General features: G+C 61.0%; 1 protein-coding gene across 1 annotated transcript in view; it reads right to left on the bottom strand.

Moving 5' to 3' along the window:
• The window catches only part of LGR6 (leucine rich repeat containing G protein-coupled receptor 6), an 88,847-nt gene that overhangs the window by 46,350 nt on the left and 22,597 nt on the right, over window positions 1-19,900 (bottom strand). Inside the window, 1 exon segment of the mRNA XM_057729984.1 lies at window positions 17,310-17,381. Coding sequence (XP_057585967.1) covers window positions 17,310-17,381 — 72 coding nt within the window.

Below are 19,900 nucleotides of genomic sequence, written 5' to 3'. Positions count from 1 at the left end.
GTCTTCCAAGGCAATAGAAATAAAAAGAAAATAAACAAGTGGGACCTAATCAAACTCACGAGGTTTTGCATAGCACAAGAAGCCATCCACCAAACAAAGGGACAACGTAGGGACTGGGAGCAAGTGTTTGCAAACGATGCAACTGACAAGCACTCAATTTCCAAAATATACAAACAGCTCACACAGCTCCATAATAAAAAAACAAACAACCCAATCCAAAAATGGGCAGATGTTTCTCCAAAGAAGACATACAGACGGTCAACAGGACGTGAAAAGCTGCTCAACATCACTCATGATCAGAGAAATGCAAATCAAAACTACAATGAGGTATCACACCTCACCCTGGTCAGAATGGCCATCACCAAAAAGTCTACAAATAAGATATGCTGGAGAGGGTGTGGAGCAAAGGGAGCCCTCCCACACTGTTGGTGGGAATGTAAATTGGTGCAGCCACTATGGAGAACAGTATTCTTCAAAAAACTAAAAACGGAGTTACTTTATGATCCAGCAACCCCACTCCTGGGCATATATCTGAACAAAACTCTAATTTGAAAAGACACGTGCACCCCAATATTCATGGCAGCACTATTTACAATAGCCAAGACATGGAAGCAACTTAATGTCCATTGACAGATGAATGGATAAAGAAGAGGTGGTACATATATACAATGAAATATTACTCAGCCATTAAAAAGAATGAAATAATGCCATTTGCAGCAACATGGATGGACCTAGAGATGATCATACTAAGTGAAGTAAGCCAGAGACAAATATTATATGACATTACTTATATGTGGAATCTAAAATATGATACAAATGAACTTATTCACGGAACAGACACAGACTCACAGACATAGAAAACAAACTTATGGGACTTCCCTGGTGGCGCAGCGGTTAAGAATTCACCTGCCAATGCAGGGGACACGGGTTTGTTCAATTCCTGGTCCGGGAAGATCCCACATGCCTCAGAGCAACTAAGCCCGTGTGCCACAACTACTGAGCCCATGCACCACAACTACTGAAGCCCACTAGCCTACAGCCTGTGCTCCACAATGGAAGAAGCCACCGTAAATAAGCGCGTGCACAGCCACAAAGAGTAGCCCCCGCTCACTGCAACTAAAGCCCGCGCACAGCAACGAAGACCCACTGCAGTCAATAAATAAATTTATCTTTAAAAAAAAGAAAAAGAAAACAAATTTATGGTTACCAAAGGGGGAAGGGGGGGATCGATTTGGAGATTGGGATTAACATATACCTACTACGATATATAAAACAGATACACAACAAGGACCTGCTGTGCAGCATGGGGAACTATCTTCAAAATCTTGTAAAAACCTATCGTGAAAAAGAATATATATATGCATACATATGTATAACAATCACTTTGCTGTACACCAGAAACTAATACAACATTGTAAATCAACTATATTTCAGTTAAAAAAAACTCAATTTACAATAACATCAACACAAATACTTGGGAATAAATTTAACAAGTACAAAGTCTATACTTTGAAAACCATAAAACATTGTTGAAAGAAATTAAAGAATATCTAAATAAATGGAAAGACACCTCATATTCATGGACTGTTAAGATGGCAACACTCCCCAAACTGACCTACAGATTCAACACAACCCCTATTAAACTCCCAGTGTCCTTTTCTTTCTTTTCCTTTTGCGGAAATTGGCAAGCAAATCCCAAGAATCCACATGGAAATGCAAGGGAGACAGAATAGTCAAAACAATCATGAGAAAGAAGAACGAAGCAGGAGGACTCACACTTCCTGATTTCAAAACTTACTACAAAACTACAGCCATCAAGACTGGGTGACCTGTAAGGGTAGACATAGAGGCTGACTGAATAGAACTGAGAATCCAGAGACACATTCATACGTTATGGACAACTGATCACCAACAAGGACGCCAAGACGACTCACTGGAGAAAGAATAGTCTTTTCAAAACACAGCCTTCAGGGTGATGACATGGTTTGTTAACTCTCCATCTGCATGCAAAAGAATGAAATTGGACCTCTGCCTCACACCATATACAAAAGTGGACTCAAAACAGATCAAAGACCCAAAACTATAAAACTCTTAGAGGAAAACGTAGCTATACATGTTCCTGACCTTGGATTAGGCAATAGTTTCTTAAGCAAGACAACAAAAGTATAAGAGGGAGAGAAAGAAAAAGAAAGAAAGAAGAAAGGAAGGAAGGAAGGAAGGAAGGAAGGAAGGGAAAGAAAGAAAGAAAATGCAGATAAATTGGACTTCATCAAAACTAAAAACTTTTGTTCTTCAAAGGACACTATCAAGAAAATGCAAAGACTAGCCTCAGAATGAGAGAAACATACTTGTGAATCATACATTTGATAAGGGACACCTGGAACATTCAAAGAACTATTACGAATTAAGAACAGAAAAAGACAAGCCAGTTTTAAAATGGGCAAAGGATTGGAACAGAGATTTTTCCAAACAAGACAGACAAATGGCCAATAAGCACACAAGAAGATGCTCAACCCCATTAGTCACTAGGGTGTGTAAATCAAAATCACAGTGAGTCACCACTTCACACCCACGAGGAAACTATACTCACAGACAGTACCAAGTGTGGACACGGACACAGAGACATTGCTGGTGGGAAGGTGAGATGCCCCAGCCACCTCGGAAGACAGCCTGGCAGGTTTTCAAACAGTTGCCACAGAGTTACCACGTGACCCAGCAATTTCACTCCTGGTTACACACCCGGAAGAACTGAAAACACATGCACACAAATGTTCACAGCAGCGTTATTCACAAGAACCAGACAGCGAAAGCAATCTAACATCTACCAACTGGTAACAGTAAACAGATGGCGGTCGGCCGTGCAATGGACTATTACTCAGCCATCAAAAGGAATGAAGCGCTGACAGATCCACGAACACACACGTGGATGAACCTGGACAACATGCTAAGTGGAAGGAGCCAGACACAAAAAGCCATACTTCGTATGATTCCGTTTACAGGAAACGTGCAGCACAGGCAAACGCAGAGAGAGAAAGAGATGAGCGCTCTCGGGGCCGTGGCGGGGCTGGGGAGGGGCAGCTCACGGAGACGGGTTTCCTTCTGGGGAGGTGAGAATGTGTTGCACAGGTTGTAAACGTGCTAAAAACACTCACCTGTCTGCTGCTAGAGGCTGTGAATTACATCTCAAGTTTCAAAAGCAGGCGAAGCTGGAACGACTACCCCAGGGCTACATTAGCACAGTCCCAGGCCCCAACACAACCTGCAAAGCCTGGACACATCACGAAGGAAGCGTGTGCTTGTGAGCGTATGTGTGAGAAACACAGACGTGTTACCAAGCATTGTCTGGGTGGTAGAATTGTGGCTGATTTCTATTTTTGTTTTACTTTCTGTATTTTCTAAATTTTCTACAATGAGTCAGAACAAAAACAAACATGTTTTTTCAAAAACAAAGGGCGTCCATGTATAATTACATCCCAGGCCGGGGATGGCGCCTGCATGGGGCAGGGCGCGGGGAGGGGAGGGTTGAGGGGTGAGAGCAGAAGCCTCCTTCTCTGGGGCCCCCTCCCCGGGGCCACTGCTGCGGTCCAGGCTCTGCCCCGCACGGTCTCCCGACTGGCCTCACAGAAAGGCCAGCCCTCACTGCAGACCGGCCTCCTCCAGGCTGCCAGCCAGGCCTGCGCCAAGGCTGCCTTCTCCAAGGCCAACGTTGCCCCCAGTTCACAGCCTCTGCTCTGCTCAGCCTGCGCCCCTCCCAGCAAGGCTGTCCCTTTCTCGCCACTGTTCACCTCTCATTCCACCTTGAAAGCCCAGCTCGGCGCGTCTCCTCACAGGGTTTTGCGGCTCTTCCAGGCAGAAGGGACCCCGGCGTCGTGAAGCCCCCGCTCACCCCAGAAGCCGGCTGGCAGGCCCCTGGGACCAGCAGTCCTGTACCTCGGTGTATCCCGATGGCCACAGTGAGACCCCTGCTGGGGGTCCTCGAAGCCCGAAAAGCTTTGGGTATTTATTTCCGGGCGTTTTCTGTTTGACGACAGGGCGTCCTCCGGGCCCCTGCTCTCTGCTCCAGGTAGACGCCTGGCTATGCTGCCAGCTCAGCGACACCCCCGTGACTGTGGACGGGACCAAGGACCGTGTCGTCTGCAAACTACGACAGGCTTGACATGGAAAAGCTCCCGCTTCCCATTTTATGAAGACCTTAGTTTGGACCAACTGGAGGTTATCGTGGCCACGGAGGATGCATTTGGGTTTGCAAGTCCTGATACGGATGTGGAAAAGTTAACATGTCCAAAAGAAGTCACAAATCAGGAAGATGTACCCGAACAAAGTACCTGACTTTTCTCCACTGAGAGAGGACAGACGGTCCTGGGAGCGTCTGGACACGAGAATGCATTTTGGCTACCTGGCTGACCTGGTCAGTGACATTCTGTTGGACTTGTATTTAAATTCCCCAAGTGTTTTGCCCTTTGAAAATAAATCTATGAAAAAGGAAGGAAAAAAAGAAGAGAAACTAGCCATCAAACGCCTCACCTATGCAGAAGAGAGGAAGGAGCTGGACGTCAGATGAACTCGGATTCAGAAGCCCAGCTCTGACGCCCGTGCCCTCACGGACCTGCGGATTCCAGCTTGTCCCGCCATGCCCACGTCCTCACTTCCAGCTGACGGTCACCCACGGAAGCTGGCATCTGTCCAGCCTGGGCAAGTGCAGGTCGCCGTGGAGGGAAAGGGCAGAGGGCCCCACACTCGCTCCCTGCAGGGGTGACCAGCCCCTCAGGAGGACCCCACCTGGTTTGGCAGCAAAGCCTGACGGGGGCGAAGGCCCACGTCCCAGCTCCCACAGTCTCAGGGTCCCTCGTGTGGAGCCTGCCGACACCACGGGTCTGTCTAACAATAACCCTCGTCACAGCACCGCCCTGTGCGTGCACTGGGGACCCACCCGGCAGATCACGGAGCATCTCAGGGAGCTTCAGAGCAGTCGCTTTATCAGCCCCCAGTTCACAGCTACAGAACCACGGCTCAGGACGTGCAGACAACTTCCATCTGGAAAGAGGTGGAAGTGGCCTCCAAAGACAAGCAGCAGCGATTTCGGAGAAAGACCCTGGAACCACACCCCCACCCCCAGCTGAAAGGGGAGAGCCTCCAGGAAACCCCAGCCCAGCCTGAGCCCGCGCATGCCCACCCCGGGTGGGCAGACCTGTGAGCCACACTCCCCTTCTCCCTCTGACTCGCAGACTCGAGCGGTCGGGGCAGTCAGATCCAGGACCCTGGTAAGGCCCCACCAGGGAGACAGGTCCCACGAGGGAGACAGGCCCAGAGGGTCCAGTCTGCCTGGGCTGGCATGGAGCCCTTTCTAAGAACTTTCAAGACTTGCCAGAAGGTCACCACGTAGCATCCCAGCCCCCTCCCCTCAGCTCTGAAACAGATCTGTAGGTTATACCTAAATGGTATTTGTCGCCTGTGCCCACAACCTGCCCTCCCCACCCATCTGAATTCTGATGACGTCCTCCTCCAGACCCACAGCCAGTAGCAGCTGGCCGGGTCCAGGTCAGCACCAGCAAGGACGAGAGGGCTCCACTGGACCCTTCCTGCTCTGCTCTGGCTAGGGCCTCCCCTCCTGTGGTCCTGACTGTGAAAACCGAAGATGCCTGGCTCTGGTACTTAGTGTACTCAGTGGGCTCAGAGTCAGATGGCATCAGTCTAGGAGGACTTCCTGGAGGAGGTGTGTTGTATTGATTCAGGCGGTAGAGAGGCAAAGTCTGGCAGAAAGGAAGCAGAAAAGCATCCTAGTCTGAGAAACAGCTCCAGCCAAGGCTCAGAGGCAGAAGAGCACAGGTTTGGGGAGCTGGGGGCATGACGGGGTAAGTGGCCTGGCTGGAGTGACGGAGAGCAGGTCACACTGCTCGTGGAAGCAGGTGTCACTCACAGGAAGGCTTGTCCTGCTGGCCCTGAGTTCTGTGGTTTTTGATGAGAGGAGCAAGATTACGAAAGTGGTGCCATCCAATGACTGGGGGAGCCTTGGGCCCCCCCCACCTGGCCCCCCACCTCATCCCACCACAGCAAACAGCAGGACGAAGAATCGGGGAGACGTAGCTGGCTTCCTGCCTCCCCACCGCCTGCCCCAGTCCCCGACCACGCCCTCCGCCTCTGCCTCCCCTCGCTCCAGATGTTCGGAGGGAGGGTCTCACTGTAGGCCCCTCAGGCCCAGGTTAGCAGATGTGCAGCCCAGGGGCCAGCTCACAGGGCCAGGAGAGCACGCTGGGCCTGGGGCTAGGGCCAAGGCAGCTGCGACGGGCCAGAAGGCCTGGGGGCTCCCTGAGGAGGCCTGCAGCCCCAGCTGAGGCGCAGGAAGGAGAGGGGACTGGCTGGGGGGGTCCAGCCTCCTGGCTCCCGGCTGGGACGCATCGTATGCAGACGCTGACTCTTCATCCCCACCCCCGCTCCACCCGAGCTCCAGAAATTATGACCGTGTTGGCCCAGCCTCTTCATGGAGTAAGGCCCCCACTGCCCACGGGGGCAGGCACCATCCCTAAATGGCAGGTAACCCTAAATAATGTTATTCTTGGCTTTGGAAGGCATTGCATGACTTTTTAAAAAAATAACGAGTTTCCTTCCCATTTCTGTTTTATCTGGGCGGACCCACGCACTAACGTGCAAATCCTGGCGACACGTCGCCAGCGCCCTCGGCCGTGTCCACGCCAGGCCATGTTCGCGCACTGCGCACTCCAGCCCTTGGGTGCCGTCCTGCCCTGACTCCCTTCCCAGCTCGGGCTGCCCTGCCCCTGCCCCAGCCCGTCAGGAGAGTGGAGGGCAGGCGGGCCCCAGGATGCCCCGCTTCCTCCAGCTCCTGGGTGTTGGGAGGCCTCCAGTGGAAGGTGGGGGTAGCACGTGCTCGCACACACACCCGAGCGTGAACTCCAGCTCCCGTTCTCACCCCCGTTCATCCCCAGCCGGGCAGCTTCACCTCTCCACCGTTTCCACATGCGTTTATACGCTGATGAGCAAAGACCCCTCAGCCCTACATGGGTCAGGCAGGGTACCAGGGCTGGGGAATCCCGAGTGGAAAAGGGGCGCCTCCACCCTCAGGAGACTCGGCGCACGGAGGGGACGGAGGGAGGGAGTAAGAGGCCGACGGCAGGTGAGCTCTAGGAGCGCAGGGCGGGGGCTGTCCTGCAGGCACGAACGCGGGGGCAGAAAAGGCCTCTGCCGAGACCCGGGCCGGGGAGCGGGACGCCCTTGCCCAGTGTACCTGCCACGGGGGGGGGGGCGACGGCCCGTCCTGCAGCCCAGCAAGGAGCTGGCGGCAGGGGCCACGGGGCACGTTAGGTGGGGGGTGGTGTGACCCGGCTCGTGTTTTAAGGTCTGCTGGACTCAGACGGGGAAGAAGGGGTAAGTCCAGGGCGAAGCGGGGGGCCCGGCCGCGAGGCGGCCGCGGCCCCGGGCAGGGACAACGGTGGGCGGCCGCGGCAGCGCAGCGAGGAGGGCTCGCCGCAGGGCAAGCCGGGCGCTCGGCCACGGGGACGCGGCTGACCGGACGTGCGGGCGAAGGAGAGAGCGTCGGGGTGGCCCCCGCGTCGTGGATCAGGGAGCGGTGACACGCGGGGGGTGGAAGGCGCCTGGGACGGGCCGCGCAAGGCCGCCCGGCCGCCCGCGCGAGACGTCACCGGCAGCTCACGCAGCAGCCCAGGCACGAGGAAAGAGCCCGCGGGGTGCTGCCGGGGGTGGGGGGGGCTTGCAGAGGACACTGAGGAGAGGCCAGCCGGGTAGAGGGCGCCGAGACCCCGAGGGGCGAGGGCTGGGAAGAGCCCTGGGGAAGGTCCGGGCCTTGGGAAGAACCGCTGTGAGGGACCAGGAGCCGCAGAGACCAGCCTGGAGGTGACCGCTGGAACAACATCTGCACTGCGAGGGGGCGGCCGGAGGGGCCCCGGGGCAGCGCCTCCGAGGGTGGCGCCAGGGCCCGGCCCCCTGCAGCCGCCGCAGGCCCTGGGGCGGTGCTGTCACCTGCAGACACTCAGAGCACGCCCTCCCCGCCTCCCCTCCCTCTGCTCCCGCCCCCTCTCCTCCCAAACTGTGGTGCCTTGGCTCTGAGGACAGGGATGGGTCAAGGCCACCTCCAGCCCCAAACAGGTGCTGCGTTCCCCACCAAGCCATCAGGGTGGGACTCCCTGAAGAAGCCTCTGGAGGAAAGTTCCTTCCGCAGGAGACACAGGGTGGGCATGGGAGGCGCCGGGAGCCAGACCTGCACCTTCTCTTGGGGAGGCACGGCTCTGGGAGGGGCTGTCCTCTCTAGGGCTGCCAGGGCCCCTCGAGACTCACCTCCACCAGACACTGCGGCCCTCCAGCCACCTCCCTACCGCCCAGACCCCTCCCGAGGGCCCCCAGAGTGCTCCAGACCAGGCTTTGCTGGAGTGGGAACAGTTTAATTTCAGGAAGGTGGAGGAGTTGGCTCCAGGCCCAAACACAGGTGTTGGGCTCAGGGTAGGGGCACCACTTTGGCGAGAGTCGCAGTGGGGCCACATTCCAGAACGACTGATGTTAGAATATCTGGCCAAAGAGGCCACAGAAGCTAGTAAACGGATGGTCCCCTTCCAGAAAGGAGTGAAAAAGCACCTGCAGGCCTGCCCCCAACTCTCTGGTGACACGGGGAGAGCCCCCTCCCCTCGCTGGACCAGGTGACCCGCTACCTCCCCCTGGACCTCTGAGGCCCTGGGCCTGGGCGGGCAGCCACCACCCTACGGCCTCTGAGGCGGCCTGAGCAGGAGCTCCAGGCCCACGGCCGCCTCTGGCTGGTATGCAGACTCCCACACGCTGGTGACCGGCTGGCAGCCACCTGGGCTCCAAAGGCCAGAAGTGGGTGGACAATTACTCACAGACTCTCGAAAAAGACGCACCTCCTCAGCCCGACCGGCCTTCTCTCCCCAGACAGATGGACGGCTGCAGGGCCGGGGGTGGGGGTGGGGAGTGGGGCAGGTGTGCAGCCCGTGGAAGGCTGGTGGCCGGCACAGGGGTGCTGTCCCTACCTCTCTAAGGCGTCAAGGGACAGAATTCAGAAAAGAGGTGAGCTCCCAGCAGGCAAACCGTGTACCAGTTCTGTGGTCAACGCTCTGAACCTTCCCTCCTCATCTGTGCATGGGGTTACGGGACGTCCCGCAGAGATCTGTCACAAGGAATGAAGGACGTGAGCGTCTGCCGAACATCAGCCTTGAGCCTGGTACCGCGGTGGGCATTCGACAAAGCTTAACCACGAGTCTGATTCTGGTCACACACACTGGGCTCCATCCGGTCCACATCACGTCCATCAGCCCCTCTGCGCTTTTCTACAGATTTTATATCATGTTCACCTGCCCTGCCTGTTCTGTCTCAGAAGCTTAAGTCCATGGTGCATGGGAGGGGAGAGGTAGGGGTAGGTGTCTGGGTGTGTGATATTCCTAGGTCAAAGCATGAGCTGCTGAAAGGCAGGGCCCTTGTTCTACTATTGAGCTCAGGCATTTCAGGTACAAGCAAGTGAATAGGTGGATGGAAGGATGGATGATAGATGCATGGTTGGATGGATGGATGATGGATGGATGGATGGATGGATGAATAATGGATGGATGGATGATGGACGGATGATGGATGGATGGATGGATGGATGATGGATGGATGATGGAAGGATGGTTGGATGGATGGATGATGGAAGGATGGTTGGATGGATGATGGATGGATGGATGGATGGATGATGGAAGGATGGTTGGATGGATGGATGGTTGGATGGATGATGGATGGATGATGGATGGACGGATGGCTAGATGGATGGATGATGGATGGATGATGGAAGGATGGATGGTTGGGTGGATGGATGATGAATGGATGGCTAGATGGCTGGATGGCTGGTTGGGTGGATAGACAGATGGATGGTTGGATGGATGAATGGATGATGGAAGGATGGTTGGATGGATGGATGATGGAAGGATGGCTGGTTGGGTGGATGGACGGATGGATGAATGGATGATGGATGGATGGATGATGGATGCATGATGGATGGACGGATGGTTGGATGGTTGGTTGGATGGATGATGGATGGATGATGGAAGGATGGATGGTTGGGTGGGTGGATGATGAATGGATGGCTAGATGGATGGATGGCTGGTTGGGTGGATGGACAGATGGATGGACAGATGGATGGATGATGGATGGATGATGGAAGGATGGTTGGATGGATGGATGATGGAAGGATGGTTGGATGGATGATGGATGGATGATGGATGGACGGATGGCTGGATGGATGGATGATGAATGGATGGCTAGATGGCTGGATGGCTGGTTGGGTGGATAGACAGATGGATGGTTGGATGGATGAATGGATGATGGATGGATGGATGATGGATGGATGATGGATGGACAGATGGTTGGATGGTTGGTTGGATGGATGATGGATGGATGGATGGATGGATGGATGATGGATGGATGATGGAAGGATGGATGGTTGGGTGGGTGGATGATGAATGGATGGCTAGATGGATGGATGGCTAGTTGGGTGGATGGACAGATGGATGGTTGGATGGATGAATGGATGATGGATGGATGACGGAAGGATGGTTGGATGGATGGATGATGGAAGGATGGCTGGTTGGGTGGATGGATGGATGGATGAATGGATGATGGATGGATGGTTGGGCAGATGGATGGGCAGATGGATGAACAGCAGGAGATGGGTCTCCTCTTCCCTCCAGACACACCCAGAACCCAGGCCAGGATTCTATGCTGCCATCGGCTGCTCAGGAAGAGACACTAATGCAGGAGGGAGGGACGCTGCCTCTGTCGTCTCCCCGTGGGGGAGGGGGTCACCCCACTTCTTGGCTCTGCCTGGGGCCCACGTGTACCTAATCTCAATCTGAGTGGCCAGCTCCCACGCCCACAGCCTGGGTGCCCCGCCTCTCCCAGGTCTCTCAGGCCTCGGCCTGCAGAAGCTCCATGGGGCTGAGGTACTCCCCAGGAGGCCAAGGCCCCATGCTGCCCCCCGGGTGGCCCAGCTTGGGCCGACTCCATCCCAGACCAGCATTTATGGCTGAAAGAACTCCCACAGGATCCCAGGGCCCAGCCCACACGGACACTCTCCTCGTTCTCCGGGAGCCAAATTACCCACATTCAGACCTTCATATACGTAGGGGGGCTGCCCACAGGCCCGCCCACCCACCCACCTCGAAGCAGCCACTGCCGCAGACGCATGTAGTAATCAGCTCCCGGAACCTTGGGGACATCCAAATACAGCAGCATATAATCATGGGGCCCGAAATAGCTGTGCCAGGGAGGCCATCTGCCACCTCGTGGTCCCTGGGGGCCCCTCGGCGGGCCCCACAGCGTGGCTGGGCCTCGGGGCCTCTCCGCCCAGCAGGAAAGTTGGGCAGTGCTGACAACACCCACTGGGTTACCTGAGGGCTCGGGGCAGCTGGGGGGCCTGTCCGTGGCAGACCAGACGCCTCCAGGGTCCGAGCTGCTAGATCTCCAGACCCATGTCTCTCCTGCTGTGTGGACGCCGCCCTCCCTGCCTGGCTGACTCACGGGCAGGCCTCCCGGCCGAGCCTCCTGTCTCCTCCTGACTCAGCGCCCAGCCCTCCCTCTGCCTCTCTCCACGGGACCCTCGCCCACCCTCTGCCACCCTCATACCCCTCGCTGGGTTGGGTGGTGCCTCCCAAGAAGGTGCATCGTGGTCCTAACGCCCAGAACGTGGGGCGGAACCTGACGTGGGGACGGGTTCTGCAGGTGTGAGTGAGTGAAGGACCTCACGGTGAGCTCACCTGGACCATCGGTGGCCCTAAACCCAGGGACAAGTGTCCTACGAGAGACAGACACACACAGAGCGGAGGGGCCACGTGAGGACCGGTGGCACAGCCACAAGGAAAGCTGGCAGCTGGCAGCCGTGGAAGAGGCTCTGAGGGGGACCACGCTGCCAACACCTTTGCCGTGGACGGCGGCCTCCAGACGGTGCGCGCGTCCGCACCTGCGGCTTGAAGCCGCCCAGCAGGGGAGACACGCACGCACCCCTTTCTTCCGTACCTGGCTCTCACTCCTCCACGGGCATCAGACTCCGCTGGGGCGGGGGACTCATGAGAACTCCATCCCGAGTTTCCGATTCAGCGGGTGCGGGTGGGGCCTGGGACGGCGTGTCCGACGGGCTCCCAGGGGCTGCTCAGGGACCCGGCCTGGGGAACCACGGATCCACACGGTCCCTCCGGACTGTGGGGGCCACCCTCTGCCTGGGCACCTCCCCCCCGAAGACACCGTCCTTGTCCCCGTGACGCTACCCTCCTTCCCTCGGCGCTCAGAGACCCAAGAAAATGCTTCCCCGAGACACCCCCTCCCGCACTCAACCTGCTCTGCCTCTACCCCCCCGGGGAAGCTGCGGCAGGGCCCCCCAGCTCCGTAGGTCGGTGGGCTGTAGCGCACGTGCTGCTCCGCGCCTGGCGGGGACCGAAGCACTGTCTGTGGTGAAAGGTCCTAAACCTCTTCACCCGCCGACAGTCCTCAGGCACGAGCAGCCTCGGGGCCTCTCCCGAGGCGTGTGGGGTCTGATTAGGACCAGGGGCTCTAGGGACCCAGATGCCAGCAGCCCCAGCTGCCCAGTCAACCAGCACGGTCCCCGTGTCACAGACCGAACGTTTGTGTCCCCGAAATGCATGCACTGCAGCCCTGCCCAGGCTACCCACCCCCCACGATGGAATTAGGAGGCAAGGCGTTCGGGGGGCACACAGGACCGGACGAGAGGCTGGTGAAGGGGATTCAGGCCCTCGCGCGTCGGGAGAGGGCTTCCGCCCGTGTCTGCCCCCACGCGGGGGCCCGTCTGCAGCTCGGAAGAGGCCCTCACTCCCCGCAGCGCCACCGCAGGACCCCTCGCAGGCTGCCAGCCTCCACGTGTGAGGCATGAACTGCTGTCCGTGAGCTGCCCCGTCTGCAGCACTTTGTACAGCAGCCCCGCCCGGCCCCACTCAGCCCCAAATCCCCGCAGGCAGACAGACACAGCCCGAGGTGGCCTCCACGGGCACCCCCCGTGGCGCCAGCCCTGGGAACAGGAGCTGCAGACACCTTGGTCCCAGAGCCCCAGACGGGGCTGCCGTCATCTGTCCAGGCAGCACCCTCCGCATCGCCTGGAGGCAGCCGAGGGTCACGGTGTGTGCGTGGACCTGGGCCAGGCTCTGCCACGCCCTGTGTCCCTTCCACCGAGTCCCTGCACCCCCTGTGCCTCAGTGTGCGCATCTGTGACATGGGGTGATGAGGTTACCAGCCTACACACCCCACAGAGCCTCACGGTGAAGTGAGGAGTGCCAGCGGCTCATACGCAGAGGGGCCGTGAGAGCTGGTCACCCGGGTCAGGGGACAGCTGTCCCTTGAAGGAGGGTCCGAGGTGTGAACGAGGGGGCCTGCTCCAAAGCCCCCAGGAAGACCTGCGGTCCCTGTCCTCCGAGAGCCGGCGCACTGGGCAGCATGGCTCAGCCGCTTTCCTCCTTACCCCACCTGGCAGGTGCCTGGGAGCCGGGCGCGTTCGCGGAGGGACCACCCACTGCACAGGCGCCACCCGGGGAGCAAGCACACAGCCGCACAGGAGACGCAGACGAGCACCCCTCCCTGCCCCGCCCCCCCGTGCCTCCCCCAGCACAGGCCCCAGCGTTTCAGACGGCGGCCGGGGGTCGGGCTGCACGGGCTCTGACGGGGGTCTCGGGCTGGCGGCGGCACTGCCCCGGACCTGGCTGGGCACAGCCCCGGCGGTGCCACGGGGCTGCCCGTGCAGGGACACACTCCTGCTGGGGTGTCCAGGATGGGGCCGTTCTCTGTTTTCTCCCCTAACTTACTCCTGCCACGGGGCTCCTCTGATTCCTCTCGGGGCCCCACCCCCGCCCAGGCCTGAGGCCTTTCTGGGCTCTTTCTCAGCTTTTCCATGGACTCCCCCGGCTCCCGGGCGGCCTCACCCCCACCCAGTTTCTATTTCTCCCCAGGCTCCGCTGGCTGCGTGGTTTCTCTTGGCCGTGGCCCGAGCCTGGCGTGACGCGTCTTATCCCTCCCACCTGGGAGGAAGCAAGTGCACGCCGGAGCGGGGGGCAAGCAGCCTGGGCGCCGTGGCGGACGGGGTGTCTGGGCCCGTCTCCTGCTCCTGCCCACTCCCCCACCCAGACCCACCTCCTGTCACGCGGACCACGGGCCGGAACCTCCACAGACGTTCCAGGGGTGTCCGTGGGAGTCTGCACAGGGGAGCAAGGAACAGCCTCCCCAGGGAGTCTGAGCTGCCCCCAGGAGGCGTCCCCATCTGCCTCCCGGGTCCCCAGGCTCCCAACAGGCAGGAGGACCCTTCCTTCCTGGTCCTTGAGGGGAAGGAGGGAGGTACCGGTGACAGCCACCAGAGTGGCTCCCCTTCCACCATGACGGGGGACACAGCCTTCGGAGCCAACACTGCCGGGGGCGGACCTGCCGTCCCCAGACACTGGCTCTGACCTCGGGGGGCCCTGAGCTTGTCGGAGCCTCCGTCTCCTCATCTGACCGCAGAGACGGCCGCGGTCACGGGGGCTCACGAGGACGGAATCAGATCGCGCGTGTGAGACGCCGCACACAGCACCGACCCACGGGGCGCTCGATGGCGGCCATTCCCCACCCCCCGGCCCAGCAACCTGGGCCCGGTGTTCCCGGCCCCCCTGCCAGGGAGGGGCCTGAGTTAGGTGCACAGTGTGTCGCTGTGATGGAACACCCACCAGGCAGAGCCTTCAGGTAGGGTGACGCCCCCTTCTCCACAACCCATCCACACGCACAGACACGCACGCACACTCTGATGTCCTGCGGGTAGAGTGACCTGCATTCCATCTTGTTCCAGACGCCTGGTCACCCACCTGCAGGCATCGCACACCCAACATATCCAAAGGGGCCTCGGCGTCCCCCTCGCCCGGCGTCCCCTCCAGCTCATCCCCTGGGGTCCACGACGCACCCCTCGTTCAGCACGTTCTAAGACCCCACCGTGTGCCAGGCCCCTGCTGGCCGGCCTCTCCGTCCACCCGGGGGTCCAGGCCAGAGCGCTGGCAGCCAGCACGACCCTTCCTCTCCCTGGGCGCCACCCACAGGGGTCACAGTGGCAGCAGCAACTCCTCGCACAGAAAAGGACACAGACGTTCTCACCACCTCCCTTTCACTGAAAAGGAGCAGCACAGAAGCCAGGCAGCTGCAGGCCTCGCAGAGAGCAAGTGAAGGATCTGAGACCGGAACCCGGGCGGTCTGACCCCGGAGCCCTGACGACCCGCTTCTTGCTCCCTGCAGAGCCGGCCAAGTGCCCCTTCAGCCTCTGCCCCGCCTCTCCTGCGGCCCCGTCCAGCTCCCCTGGCGTACGAGCCCGGCCCTGGCTCCCCGCCGCCCGGCTGTGCCCCTCGACGGCTGCCAGGGCGGTTCTCAATGACGCGACTCCTGCTGGAGGCCCCGTGATGGGTCCCCAGGGCCGTAAACGTGAAGCCCAGACCCTCGCCAAGGCCCTGCTCCTCACCCCCCGCTGGTCTCGCTCCACTCCTGCCCCCCGCACCGGGCGCATTCAGCCCCCCCATCTCCCAGTCTCTGCACGTGCCGCTCCCTCTGCCCGGAGAGCCCTGCCTCGCCCTTCACCTGGTTGACGCCTCCCCAGCAAAGCCTCAACAACGTGTGCGAGATGAAGGGGCAGGTGACGCGTCCCATGAGCCACATCACAGTGGCGTCACCCAGGTCACAGCTGCCCCGGGTCCTCCCCACGGGCACGACACACGTGCACTCTGTGAAACCCCGTGAGCTGCGCGGGGGTGAGCGTCCCAGGCGGGGAGGCGGGCAGCTGGGCACGGAGAGGGTCGGCGAGGCGGCGGCCGGGACCAGGGCCCGCGTCCTGCGGGCTGGCACTCTCCTCCCAGGACCGCAAGGGGCGACGCCCGCTCGCGGCCTCGCACCCGGGGGCCCCGGCCTGCATCCCCACCCGACCCACGGGCAGCAGGAGGCACGGCCACAGGGGAAGCTGGCCATCTTCTCTCCTGGCCGTGGGGCCGCCACGTCTCAGAAAGCACAGCAAGACCCTGCGTGGCCCAGGCGTCCAAAACACGAGACCCTCAAGGTCACCAAGCACGCGGGAGACCCAAGTCACAGTGCAAACGTTAACGTCAAAGCAAGTGTGGGGACGTCCAGGGAAAGTCCTTCCCCATGGAAACCTCTCTGATGCTCTGGGTGGAGGGTCATCCCTGCCCCCCCCCCCCCACCGTCTCCGGCGGCCCCGCTCCGCTGGCGCCTTGAGCAAACATTCAGTCTGCCCTTGGGGGGCGGCGGGAAGCCACACGGGCCCTCCTGGCCCTTGACCCTTGACCTTGGCCGTGAGGGGCCCACTGGGCCGCCTGCCCTGCTCAGCTGTGACCCAGATGGAGGGGGAGGAGGTGACGGAGCCTGAGGCCCAGCGCGTGCAGGGATGGAGGGGAAGCAGGGGAGGGGGAGGATGGGGGAGCAGGGCCGACAGGCCGTGAGGGAGGGCAGGGGGTCCGGGCAGAGACGGGGGAGGCTGGCCTGGAGGTGCGGCCTGGCCCGACGGCCGGCCCTCTGTGCACAGGGCGTCCCAGGGAGGGGAGGGCGGGGTGGGGACCTCTCGGGACCCACAGGCCGGGACACGGAGGCCTCTGTGCCGACACCGCACGCTCCGCCTGCCTCGGTCTCCCCAGTCCTGCCTCCCAACCGTGATTCCTCCCAACTGCGTCCCCTCCCGCCAGACACAGATGTCCCTGCACATCCAGCTGGTCTGGCCGGCATCCACCAGGTACCCACTGCGCTCCAGGCCCGCAGGGAGCCCCCAGCGCCTGCCCACGGGGCAGCCGGTCCGTCACCCACCCCACCCGTTTCTGCTTCCGTCCTGGGACCACAAGGCCGCTCCTGGACGGGACAGGAACCGCGGGGCTCCCCGCAGGGCTGGGCGGCTCACGTGGGGCCAGAGAGTCTGGGACGCAGGGAGACGGGTGTCTGAGCTCACATCTCCAGGCGTCTGAGCGCGAACCTCCCCCCAAAGCCTGAGGGTTGGAGCAATGAGGTGGGGGAATCAGCCCCTTCCCGACGCGTCTTCGGGGCGGCAGCCTCCGAGGCCCACCCAGGCTCCGTGGCAGAAGGCCAGACGCCCCAGGACAGCGGCTCTGGGGGCCCCGCCCAGGGAGGTCGCATCCCCACAGTCCTCCGCGGGGGCTGGGTGCCTTCTTGCCCAGAGATACACACGCGCACACGTGCACACAGCATACGACACGGACGACCTCCCAAAGAAACCTGAGCCGGGAGCCCGCTGTCAGGAGGGGCGGGCGGGGCTTGGGGGGGCGACTCACAGAGACCGCAGGCTCGGCAGCTCCCGCAGCGCCGCGGCGGGGACCGCTCCCAGCTGGTTGTCCTGCAGCATCCTGTGAGGGGAGGACACGACCTGAGGGACCCCCGCCCAGCCTCGGAGCCCAGGGTCCCGTCCCACCCCTGCCCGGCTGGGGGCCCGGGGTCTGTGCAGGAGGCATCAGGGATGAGGCCGGGCTGGAGAGGAGCCCGTGAAGAAGCAGAGGAGACACCGCAGGGGCAGCGAGGCCAGGGGGCGGTCACGGGCTGCTCCGGCCACCGGGTCAGAGGACGTGGGGAAACACGATTCCCTCCCCAGGCCTCAGCGACGGCACCTGCAGGGGAGAGGCTGGGGTCTCCTCGGGGAAGGGGAGGACGTGCAGGGCCTCAGGCGAGGGTGCCTTTGTGGCGTGCGTGTCTGTAGACACGGCGTGAGGCGCCCAGACTGGAGGGTCAGCATCGCCCGGCGACCCCATCACACGCAGCCCCACAGAAGCAGAGACGTGCCAGCTGGGGGCGGGACCCACGGGGAGGCGGCCCTCCTGGACACCCAGTGAGTCGGAGAGGGAGAAGGGGAGACGTGGGGGCCCGGGGCCCTCGGGTGGCACGGCGGACCCCAGCCCACCCCAGGCACCAGAGCTGTGCTCAGAGAATGGTGGGGAGGCCCCTCCAGAGCCCCGGGGCCCTGGGCAAGGGTCCTGCTTGCCCGGCTCCAAGGGAGGACGTGTGTGACTGCTGCCCCTGGGGTGGCCTTCCCTGCTGGCCTCCGGGGAGGAGGCGGAGGGGGCATGTGGGCAGCCCCCTGGGAGGTCAGGGGAGAGCTGGCGGCAGGAAGGAAACTGCCCCGCGGCAGCCCACATGCCCGTCCTGCCCTCCTGGGCCAGGCACACCCCGGGCAGAGCACGTGCTGCCCGACGGGCGGCTCTGGACCCGGGAGGGGACTGCAGGGAGGCCTGCTGCGCGCAGCCACGCCGCCCGCCCCTCCAGGCAGGACACCTCAGCAGGCCAGGGGGCAGCACGCAGGCGCTCAGGCCACAGCGGCCCCTCGCCTGCCTGGACAGCCACAGGGCAGGTGCCCTCAGAGGTCCAGGAACCGCCCCACACACCTGGCCAGGACGCACGGTGGCTTCCCCGGGGTCAGCGCCATTTGGGGTGGGGGGAGTGAGTCCGGGCTCTCAGCCTTTGGGACTCTGCAGGACAGAGACCCCCACCCGCAGTCTCGGGAGAAGGCGCGCGGCAGGGGCTGATCCTCTTGACCCGAGCCTGGCCAGAGTCTTGAAGGACCAGCGAGGAAGGCGAGGACCCAGGGGTAAGGCACGGGGGACGCGGGTGTGGGGCTGGCGGGGAGGGACGGGGAAGGGCTCTGCCACAGCCGTCTGGAGAGGATCAGAGAGGGAACCCCCTCTTCTGGTCCTTCAGCGCCAGGAGGGCAGGGGGTAGGCAGAGTGTCCTGCAGGGACAGCCAGGCCTCACCCACCGGAAGGAAGATGTCGCTCAGACACGGGCCCCGGGAGCAGCGAAAGGGACCGTCTCCCAGCACAGAAAGAGGTCACTGTGCGGATAGCGGGCTTTACTGCTCTAACTCCCTCATGGGTCTGAAAACGTGCAAGTGAAGGCAGTGCAGTGAGAGACACTGAGGCAGACACCAGGAGCGCTTCTTGCCCAGATGCAGGTGGAATCCCCGCCATGAAAGCCCTGAAGAGGCAGGCACCTTCCCCGAGACCCCTCCCCCCATCCCTGCAGCAGAGAAGTGGGCACGAAGGCTTTGGAAGGCCGGGGATGGACAGCTGGGCTGCCCTCAGCTCCGGCAGCCGCCTCTGCACCTGCCCAACCCGCTGGGCCGCACCGTGTCGGGGGGCAGGACTGCGGCCGGGAGGCGTCCTGACGCGGGGTGAAGAAGAAAGAGGCTCAATCCTCAGCTGGAGGCTTAGGAACAGGATGTGAGTGTCACACCTTCTGCAGGCCCAGCAGACAGAGCCCCCGCCTGCCAACGCGGCTGCAGGTCTGGGCCTGCCGCCGGGCACGGACGTACCACCACGCAGGCCGCCTGGGCTGCGTCTGGCTCAGGGTGCCTCCGCACCCCCGGGACAGACAGACCGAGAGAAGAGGCAGGAAAGACTGAGGGCCAGCAGGAGGGAGAGCAGGGTCTGCAGAAGAGGAGAGGGGACAGGGCACAGAGGCAGAGAGGGAGTGGGGCGGGATGAGAGCCCTGCTGCAGAGCCCAGGAGCAGAGGCCGGCAGTGCCAGACTCAATCACACGGAGAAAGGAGAGCACTTGGAGGTGGTCCAGGGGCTGCTGAAGGGCTGGAAGCCTGAAGCTCACAGGCCAAGCGGACAGGGCTACCGCCAGCCCCTACACAACCCGGAGCAAATTAGAAAGATGTTCCTTTCTAGACGGATGTAGCCCCAAGGCTGGCACAAGACCTGAGATCAGCCCCTTCTCAACCCTCGGGTGACTGTCTTGTGCAGTGAACAACCTGCTCACGGTACAAAGAAGACCTGCAAGTGAAGTCAGGGCTGAGGGGCAGCAGAGCAGGAGAGCAGCTGACCACGTCAGGGAAGCTTCAGATGCTCCAGGATCAGCACCAGGCTCCCT

Source organism: Hippopotamus amphibius, chromosome 3 (genome assembly GCF_030028045.1).
Source record: "Hippopotamus amphibius kiboko isolate mHipAmp2 chromosome 3, mHipAmp2.hap2, whole genome shotgun sequence".
In the NCBI taxonomy this organism is placed as follows: domain Eukaryota; kingdom Metazoa; phylum Chordata; class Mammalia; order Artiodactyla; family Hippopotamidae; genus Hippopotamus; species Hippopotamus amphibius.
This window is presented reverse-complemented; position numbering and strand designations above follow the sequence as displayed.